Source organism: Halichoerus grypus, chromosome 7 (assembly GCF_964656455.1).
Source record: "Halichoerus grypus chromosome 7, mHalGry1.hap1.1, whole genome shotgun sequence".
Lineage (NCBI taxonomy): Eukaryota > Metazoa > Chordata > Mammalia > Carnivora > Phocidae > Halichoerus > Halichoerus grypus.
In genome coordinates, this window is record NC_135718.1 from 26,247,168 (window position 1) to 26,257,016 (window position 9,849).

Genomic DNA, 9,849 nt, shown 5'->3' on the forward strand with positions numbered 1-9,849 from the left:
CCTCTGCCAGCAGGTCCAATTAGTCTGTTGGCATCACCACACCCAGATGAAGGCAGTGAGCAATTACTGGAAGCTTGAGCCAACAAGTTCCCGGAGTTCTCCTGTGCAGTGCTGTTCTCACTCCTTGAGCCTCTGTCCCACAGCCCTGGGGCTGCAGCCATACTCCTCCCTCCTTCCCCAGGCTCTCAGCTCAGTTTACATCTGCACCTTTTCCAGGCTTCTTGCTCCTCTGCCCAGGCCAATGAGTTTGCACATTGTCTCCTGTTTTCTCTCTTTTCTGTTGGCAGAGGTTCCTGCTATCTTAGAGAACGGGCATTCCCTATCCTTTAGCTATTTCCTCCTCCTTCTGTCTTGCCAGAGTCAGGCACCAGGATGGCCTATCTAACCACTGCTCCCCGCCCCCCCCCCCCACTTCTCCTATAGAAGAGCAGGAATAAGAGACAGAGAGGAAACCAGGGATGTTGCAGGAAAGCCTTTGGTGCAAAGATAACCTTGGCTATTTAGCATCTCCTGATGTGTTTACTGCTTGCTGTGTGGGTTCTGGAAATATCACTCTCCGCCCCAAGAGAAGTGATCAATAGGCAGCAGGAAAAGGCTTGCCCCTGTTATATGTGCAGCTGCAAACCGTGTTGGGGTGGAAGGGTGAGCGTATCGAGTGTGGTGGTAGAAGAGTTAAGAAGGAAGAGAACAGGGACGCCTGGGTGGCTCAGTTGTTTAAGCGTCTGCCTTTGGCTCAGGTCATGGTCCCAGGGTCCTGGGATCGAGTCCTACATCGGGCTCCCTGCTCAGCGGGGAGCCTGCTTCTCCCTCTGCCTGCCTCTGTCTCTCTCTCTCTCTGATAAATAAAATCTTAAAAAAAAAAGGAAGAAGAAGGAAGAGAACAGGCTCTATCTGCAGGCAGTATCAAGCCTCGACATCTGTCCTGCACAGAGTTGGCATCTGTGTCTCGAGACACCGTTTACTTTGGTTGGGCCCTAGGTGGCACCAGAGATGTTGACAGAGAAGTCAGATTCTCTTCTGGCACCCCACCCAACTTACCAAGGATTGGAGCAGCCGGATTGTAATGTTGGGTCTTTTCTCAGGTGATGCTTTAGAACTTCCCTGCTCTTTACCATCAGAATCCCAGTGAGTAAAAAAAAAAGCATAGTAAAAAAATAAAACAACCACAACCCCACCCCCACCAGAGCATAGAGGTTTGCCCCTGCAGTATGAACCAGATAACGTATGTTCCATCAGTCAGCTTCAAGTATGGTGGTGTTCACGCTGGTGTCTGTCCTAGAGACCATGGAGGGCAGGGAGAGTTCAGGCCTGAGCTGCGAAAGTAGGTTAACAGTGTCCCATGTGGTTTAACAGAAAGAATCACGTTCTTCCCACCTTGATTATGTTCCTGAACTTGGCTGCTTTGGTGCTTCTAGGTACTTTTCTCCCCTTAGGTTTTCTCTTTTTCTTCCCTTTATTAGTATTATTTTTGATCCTAGAAGTAAAGCATGGTCAGTGTAGAAAAGTCAAAGAATACCAAAAATCAAGTAATACTTTGAGTGTACAGTGAAAGTTCTCACCATCCCCAGTCCCACTTCCCTCCTGGCAGAATGTGTTTCCTCTGTAGACGCTCATACAAATGGACATGTTGTACACAGATATAAGGTCTCTTTTAAATAAAAGTGAAACCATATTATACATACTGTATGATATATATCTCTTGTTTTTGTCGTACTTCTGACTTCTCTTTCTCTCTCCTCTCTCCTCAGGGATCCGGTGTGATTAAAGCTGGTTTTGCTGGTGATCAGATTCCCAAATACTGCTTTCCAAACTAGTAAGTAATTCTGTAGCTTAGTCAGAAGCTTGGGAGGCTTGTCAGCTTTGTTATGGGGTCAGCCCTCCACCTTTTACAGAGAAGGATCTCTGATTTGGGTCAGAAATATGAAATATACAAATAACTTAAAATAATACATGTTCATTGTAGAAATTGTGGGCAATGCAGAAAGGTAGAAGAAAATCAAAATCAACTATAACCTCACTCCTCAGAGATAATCACAGTAGAACTGAGTCTATTTCTTCCCTCTAAGCATGCACGTCGGTACATCATCCTTTGTTCTGTCGTGAAATGAAAAGTGATGGTCCTCCCTCTCTCTTTCGTAGTGTGGGCAGACCCAAACACGTTCGTGTCATGGCCGGAGCCCTTGAAGGTGACATCTTCATTGGCCCCAAAGCCGAGGTAATTCCCAGTCCTACTGAAGAAGCCTCAAGCCAGCAGAGGACTTTCATCATTCCCCACATGGGCAGTGTCCCAGCAGTGGGACAGCCATGAGTAAAAGAAGCAGTTTCCTCTTAAAATATCCCCTTTGGCCCCCTCATCCTAGGTTTAGTTGGTTCAGTTCTCCCAGGGGCAGCATCTGGTTTTAGAGAGGAAATATCTGGAACCCCACTTTGAGAAACAGAGACCTGTCTGGAAAACAGGGCTCTTGCTTTCCTTCTGTATTCTGTCACTACCTTGCCAATGATCAAATTGGCTAGCTTCATTATTTTTTTGGCAAAAGGGATTCAGGGGGAGATCCTGGCTGGGATACCCTGGGGATGAATTAATTAGCACCACTTGGAGGAGCCCTGGGGCAGCTTCCAGAAGCGGACCAACAGAATCACTGTTGCCAACCTTGGCTGCAAGCATTGAGGCCCAGAGGTGGGAGCCCAGGAGATTTGTGTCCTGGGATCAGGCTATGAGGAGGGTGCTTCCCGTCACTTGCTGTAAGGGCACTGAGGGCCCATGGAAATGCAGAAGCCTCCGCTCTGCCGGCTGATCGGGCAGTGAGAACAGTTTGCAGCATACAGTTTAGAGACGTGGCAAACAGGGGCCTACCTTTAGCCCTGGGTGAGGACGGTGCGGTGGGCATTCCTAGTCCTAGAGGAGCGGGGCCCCCTGAGCTGCCTGGCTGAGAGGCTAGCTGCCGCTGTAAGTCCTGCTCTCTGCCCCCAGGAACACCGAGGGCTGCTCTCCATCCGCTACCCCATGGAGCACGGCATTGTCAAGGACTGGAACGACATGGAGCGCATCTGGCAGTATGTCTATTCCAAGGACCAGCTGCAGACTTTCTCAGAGGAGGTGAGGGTCCCGTGAGCAGGGTGTGCAGAGCTGTGCAGAGTCACCGCCCCAGAGATGAGGAGGAGCAGAATGATCACTGCTGGGAGTATTTGAATCTTACTGGGGTGCCAGGCCACGTGCTCTTCAGCCAGGTCTGCCCTTAATCTGCATACTAGTCCTAGGACAAACAGGGAGTATTATCTCCATTTTACAAACAAGGGAACAGAAAGAAGTTCAGGGAAACCAAGTAGCATTTCCAAGATCACCTAGGGAATAAAGTGGGAGAGCTGGGACTCAAACCCATGTCTTTCAGACTTCAGAGCTTATACTCTAACTTTTAAGGAAGTAACTCTCAAAGCACAAAAACAAGGGAAGGTGAATACTAGACATATCAGAATTTCCAGGGGAGGGATATGTTCTGTTTTTCAAAAATACCTTCAATATTTAAATTTAATTTTGAAAAAAAATTTTAAACGATTATTTTTAACATAAGAATTCCAAATTTAGAGTTTAGCAAAATCTGGACAATTAGAGATATAGAGTAAATACAGGGGCCTATGTAAGAATCTTGGAGGACAAGGTGGAAGGGGGCAGAGGCAAGGACAGAATGAGACTTGTAAAGGGGCCATAAATTTGGAAGGTTGACAAACTGGCTTGTGCAGGGGTAGATGGCAGGCCCACCTTGCCTTTTTTTGGAGGGAGGTTCACAAAGGTCCCCTCAGCGCTCTAGCCCAGCACACAGGGGCTTCTGTGCTGATGAGGGGTATAGATCTCGCCTTGTCCTGATGACCCTCTGGGCATCTTTCATCAGCATCCTGTGCTCCTGACGGAGGCGCCTTTAAACCCACGGAAAAACCGTGAACGAGCAGCTGAAGTTTTCTTCGAGACCTTCAATGTACCAGCCCTTTTCATCTCCATGCAAGCTGTGCTCAGCCTGTGAGTAGCTGCCTGGCCCCTTGAGGGCAGAATGGAGGTGCCTGTCCTGTGGGTGGGAAAAGGGAGTATTGAGACCACATCCCATTCTCACTTCTCTTGTTCTTTGTCTTGGCGGCTGGGCACCCAGGGCTCTCCACTCTGCCTGCTGGGAAGGCCACACACTGCTACAGTTCTTCCTAAAGGCCCCTGTAACACGTTCAGATGCGTATCCAGTGCCTGCTTGTGCAGACATTATGCTAGGCTGGTGATAGAGTTGTGATGGAAACACCACAACGTGGTCCCTGTTCTCACACCCCTATCATCCCTGTCGTGCTCCCAGCCTGCCTCATCCCAGGGTTAGGTCTAGGGCCGAGATTGTACACTGGTGACCTGCAGGCAGAATGTGTTTGACCCCATTAAAAAATTGTGAGCCAGCATTTTAACTAGATTTCCGGGGCGCCTGGCTGGCTCAGTTGGTGGAACATGTGACCTTTGATCTCAGGATTATACGTTCAAGCCCCACATGAGGCATGGAGCCTACTTAAAAAAAAAAAAAATTGGGACATTTTCTATCAAAATCCAAACTTCTGGCTTTTCTGAAAAAACTGGGATGACCTGGCAGTGCTGGGCATGCATTCCTATAGATGAGACAAAAATCAGCTGTAGCCGAAGTCGCCGCTGCCATTTCCGGTAGAGTTTGCAAGCCTCACTCTGCTACAGCCCGTTCTACTCCCTGTTGTCCTCCCAGCACAATCTTCATCACACATCATGGGTTTTTCCCCATCGTATCACAGAAATACGTCTATACCCTTGTCTTTACCAAAAGCTAGAGAAAAACAACAACAACAACCGAGGATCTAGGAGGCCATGTGGGGAAAAAGCGAGTTTTTTGTGCAAGTGGAAATATTATTTTCCTTTACTCATTTACCTTTCCTGCCTGGCCCCTGTAGGCATTTGAGTTTTTTCCTCTTGTCCAGAAAGTAAAAACTGCCCCATAGGCTGGGTTCCTGAAGCAGTCAAAGGCAGGCCATCCCCGGAGACTGGAAGGCCTGCTCTTCTGGAGTGGGGGAGGGGCTCAGGGAGGCTCAGCTCTCTTCCAAGTGTTTCAGGCTTGCTTATGCTCGGGCTTCCTCAGTACTGCGTAGTCTGAAGTTCCTAGAGAAAGGCAGGCCTCAGCTTTAGTCTAGCTGACTTTGAACTCTAAAAAAAGTGAGTTTCTTCCCCGAGTGAGGAGGCGGGCGTTAGTGACAGGTTTGCTCCCTGTGCTTCAGTTATGCCACAGGCAGGACCACAGGCGTGGTGCTGGATTCTGGGGATGGTGTCACGCATGCCGTGCCCATTTATGAGGGCTTTGCCATGCCCCACTCAATCATGCGCATCGACATCGCTGGCCGAGATGTCTCTCGCTTCCTTCGCCTCTACCTGCGGAAGGAGGGCTATGATTTCCACTCATCATCCGAATTTGAGATTGTCAAGGCCATAAAAGAAGTGAGTGCTGCCCCATGCGCCCAGGGATGGGATAGGGAATGGGAACGGGGCAGCCAGGACCTCTGTGACCTGGAGTGAAGAGAGGCGAAGCTCCAGTCCTGGGGGGGCGGTCCTCTGGTCAGGCTCTTTTCTCCCCAGCCAGACCTCCTGGCTGCCATGTGATCCCAGCTGGGCCCCCTCACACTGATAGTCACTGTCCCCAAGTGCTGCCATCTTGTGGGGGAAAGGGAGCTGCTGCTATTTCTTAAGCTGGGTGAAGGTTATACCGGTGTTCATTGTGTTTTTATAACTTACATACAAATTACATATGTTTTTTTACATCCTTGAAGAAGTCAGAATACAGTTTTCTTTTAAGTAAACTAGATCCCTCTGCCACCCATGCCTCTAGGGCAACTTGAGTTGGGTAGATGGGACCCAGAACCATCAGTAGTAGAAAGAAAAAAGAAGCCTAAGTCTGGACTAAAATTAGATTGTGGTCTCAGACCCAGCTCCAGAGAGCCAGTTTCCACGCCTGCCCACAAGGATGATGGAAGAGGTAGGAACTCGAATCCTAAGTGCCACCCAGTGGAGGCCGACAGAGGCCACCCTGCTATGCTCCAAGGCAGGAGCTCTGTGGCCCTTTAGGGCAGTCACTGTGGATGGGCAGATGTCTGCAGCAGCACTGGGACTTTGACCAGGTAGGCCTAGGTTTCCCGCATGCCTGACTCCTGCTCGGTTCTGCAGAGAGCCTGCTACCTGTCCATAAACCCACAGAAGGATGAGACTCTAGAGACAGAGAAGGCTCAGTACTACCTGCCTGACGGCAGCACCATTGAGGTAGGTCTGGATCTCCCTTCAGTCCCCCCAGAAGCTCTGGGCCCCAACAGAACTCCGCAGAGGGAGGCTGGAGTCACATGCATCAGCCCTTTCACACCCTCTCCCTGGAGCCCTGGAGCTCTCGAATAGCATTGTCTCCTGCAGAGCGAGGCATCAGGGACTTTGCTTCTCCTGTGTGGAGGAGAGGAGGCACCAGAGGTCAGGATGGGGTTTGGAAGAGGGTGGTTAGTGCTGTTTGTAATCACTTGGGCACAGTATAGGGTGAGCTGCCTCTTCCTGGACCTGCATTAATAGGAAGAAATTTCCATGAATGAATAAACCCATGTATTAATGCCAAAGGTCTCTTGGCTGGAAAGTGCCAGAGCTAGGAATAAACATAAGAGCTTCCTCTCTGTAATTTCCCGAGAGCTCTCTTTGTCCCTTTTTGTTTCCTGATTATTCCCAAGAGCCTTGTCTTTGTGTTTTGAGGCCCTTGACATACCAGGTCTTCCCTGAGCCTGGCCTTCCTAGCCACCTGGTCACTAACAGATGGGCAGAGGGGTCTCTTCCATTCTCACTCCCAAAAGGACCTCAGCCCTGGGCCCAGCCTCTGAGTTTGCCCTCCACCCTGCAGATTGGTCCTTCCCGATTCCGGGCACCAGAGCTGCTGTTCAGGCCAGACCTGATCGGAGAGGAGAGTGAGGGCATCCACGAGGTGCTGGTGTTTGCCATCCAGAAGTCAGACATGGACCTGCGGCGCACGCTTTTCTCGAACATTGTCCTCTCAGGAGGCTCCACCCTGTTCAAAGGTTGGTCTTTGCTCTCAGGGCCCATTGCCAAGGAAGTGTCCATATCTGGCTGGGCCCAGATGCCCAGAGAATTGACTTGAGATTCTCCTTTCCTGCCCATTCAGGCTTCGGTGACAGGCTACTGAGTGAAGTGAAGAAACTGGCTCCAAAAGACGTGAAGATCAGGGTAGGAGCGTGGTGGGGGCAGGGCTGGGGCTGCGTGGAACCGGGCCTCCCCTCCGAGGCTAGACAGCTCCAGCTTCCACACTGACCTTGAGGTCTGTCAGAGGGGAGAACCCATTTTCCTTCTCCCTCCCAACAAAAGGGGGCAGTTCTGATATCCTGATGGGGCAGGCTGCTAGGCTGAGGGCCCCACGTGAGGTCTTTCAGAGAATCCGTCACGTTGGCAGATTGACTCCTGGTACTCCCTTGTGACACAGCCCACCATCTTAGTGCTTGCTGAGGGGAGCTAAATGAAGGAGTGTGATCTTGCCACAGAGTCTTCTTCCAGTCGGCCCCCAAGAGCTGAATCTTGTACCGACAGCTCCAGCTTCCCTGACAGCTGTAGATACTTAGGGCTGCTGGAAATCTCCTCCAGATGAGTGTCAGGCTGGCCACAGTACCCCCCAGAGAGGCCACGGGGTCCAGCAGGGACACTGTGTGAAATGCATCCACTGCCTTGGGCATTAGAATTGGCCGTAAAGATGAGCGTTGGCCGGGAAAGGGACAAGGAGGATGAAAGTCTCAGAGTCCTCTTTCCACCAACCCTTTCAGATATCCGCACCTCAGGAGAGGCTGTATTCCACATGGATTGGGTGAGTAGTTCTCCTGGGAATAAGAGCGGAACAGGAAGTAAGGGCATTGTTACCCCTCACCACCCCATCCCTTTAAAGCAAAGCCTTGTCTGCTTTGGCCCCACGGGGACACGAATACCTACTTTCTCCCTCTCACAACGTTCCTTGGGATTCTCTCCACTCCAGGGGCTCCATCCTCGCCTCCCTGGACACCTTTAAGAAGATGTGGGTCTCCAAGAAGGAATATGAGGAAGACGGTGCCCGATCTATCCACAGGAAAACCTTCTAATGTTGGGACATCATCTTCACCTCTCTCTGAAGTTAACTCCACTTTAAAACTCGCTTTCTTGAGTCGGAGTGTTTGCGAGGAACTGCCTGTGTGTGTGTGTGTGTGTGGGTACGAATGTGTGCGCATATGCGAGAGCCGTGTGGCCCAGGGATCCCAGGGCCCAGAAAGGACGATGAACTACCCATGATGGCAACGGCGTGAGGCCTGGGGTTGACCACTAACTGGCCCCTGACAGGGAAGAGTGCTGGCAGAGGGCTCCACTCCTTCGTCAGCTGGGCCTTTGTCTGGCTGTGTGGGATTATGTTTACTACCATAGGGAGACAGAGAGGGTAAATCCCGGGAGACCTTGCTGCTGCCCACCCTAGGCTGGGCTAGCCCCACCCCGTCCCACCCCCAGGGTGCCCTGAGGCCCACTGCCTCCCTTGCTCGTCCTTCTGCTCTTGATGCCAGTTGATCATGGACTGAGGACTGGGGCCGAAGTTGAGTTCTGTCTGGTTTTGTTGCAATTTGGGTTTGGGTGGGAAAGCACTCCAGGAGCTAATACTGAGACTTTGGGGTCAGGAGATGGCAGGGAGCCCTCAACCTCACCTGGGGACCAGGACCACACTGGGCATTTGAAGAGGCAGGAGTAGTGCTATACTTCTGATTGGTGGCAGAGTGAATGCTCCAACCCCTAGCCCCTGTCCAGGGGGTCTCGGGAGAGTTTCAGGAGCCTGTTGGCCCCAGGCCCTGTTACTTGCTTTTCATCCATCCTTGGGCAATGCCATCTTCAAACAGTTTTATTTATTGACGTGTTTGTTCAGTATGGGACTGGAGAGGGAGCCCATAGCCTCCTGCCCGCCAGTCACCCTGTTCACACTAATGTTTACAGCACCTCAGTTTAGCATAGCGTCCAGGGCCCCGCCACTCCCTGCTAATGGTGAACTAACAGTATCCACAGGCCTCAGGCCTATTTAGGATCAGAGGCTACATTCAAAGTCACTACCACCAGCCTCTTTCTTTCTTCCTCTTCCATTTGCTCACTGCCCTGGAATCAACAGGCTGGTTGCCAGTTGGAATTTTTGGAAACAGGAGGTAGAATCACTCTTTGGCAGAGGCCTCCAGCAAAGGAGGGGTATAGGGGATCCAGCCCCCTTAGGACTGGAGAAAGCCACCATTAACCAGGTTGCCTTTTCCCACTCTAGCTGTCCCAGGGGCGCTAGGTTGTAGAGGTGACAAGGCCCCAACTGGGCTGATTTGTGCCATTCTTAACTTTGGACTTATCTGGTAAAGGAGGGAGGAGGCCAGATCAGAGTGCCAGGAGCTGACAGGCTCATCTCCCCTGATCCCGAGGGGCCAGGTGCCTACCCTGGACTGGGCTGGCCTCGCAGTGTCCAAAGGCTCTTTAGCCCAGATGGTGCAAAGCTGGGGCTAGTGGATCTTCACCGGCACCCTCACCTGTGACACCAAGACCCGCCCCAACCCCAGATTCCAGGCAGCATTCTCCCCCATGCCGTCCAACGACCAAAGGCCCTGCCAGGTATGGGCCACAGCAGCAGGTGTGTGTGAAAGCGATGTGGCGACCCACGGACTGCAGTGTGCTTAACCAGCTCACCTCCCTTCTCCTAGCCCAAGCCTGTCCCTTGCACAAACCACGTTGCCTGGTGGGGCCCAGTGTACTTAAATAAAGTCGTTCCAATAGATGCATCAGCTGGGCCTCTTTCT

The 9,849-nt window shown here is 51.4% G+C and overlaps 1 protein-coding gene across 1 annotated transcript in view; it reads left to right on the forward strand.

Annotated features, from left to right (window-relative positions):
* ACTR1A (actin related protein 1A) overlaps window positions 1-9,831 on the forward strand; it is an 18,138-nt gene extending 8,307 nt beyond the window's left edge. Inside the window, exons 2-11 of the mRNA XM_036086606.2 lie at window positions 1,749-1,813; window positions 2,140-2,215; window positions 2,972-3,097; window positions 3,888-4,012; window positions 5,263-5,479; window positions 6,203-6,295; window positions 6,909-7,083; window positions 7,188-7,249; window positions 7,837-7,877; window positions 8,043-9,831. Of these exons, the coding sequence (XP_035942499.1) occupies window positions 1,749-1,813; window positions 2,140-2,215; window positions 2,972-3,097; window positions 3,888-4,012; window positions 5,263-5,479; window positions 6,203-6,295; window positions 6,909-7,083; window positions 7,188-7,249; window positions 7,837-7,877; window positions 8,043-8,145 (1,083 nt within the window). The 3' untranslated portion in view covers window positions 8,146-9,831. The remainder of the gene's footprint in view (window positions 1-1,748; window positions 1,814-2,139; window positions 2,216-2,971; window positions 3,098-3,887; window positions 4,013-5,262; window positions 5,480-6,202; window positions 6,296-6,908; window positions 7,084-7,187; window positions 7,250-7,836; window positions 7,878-8,042) is intronic.
* Window positions 9,832-9,849: the final 18 nt, after the last annotated feature.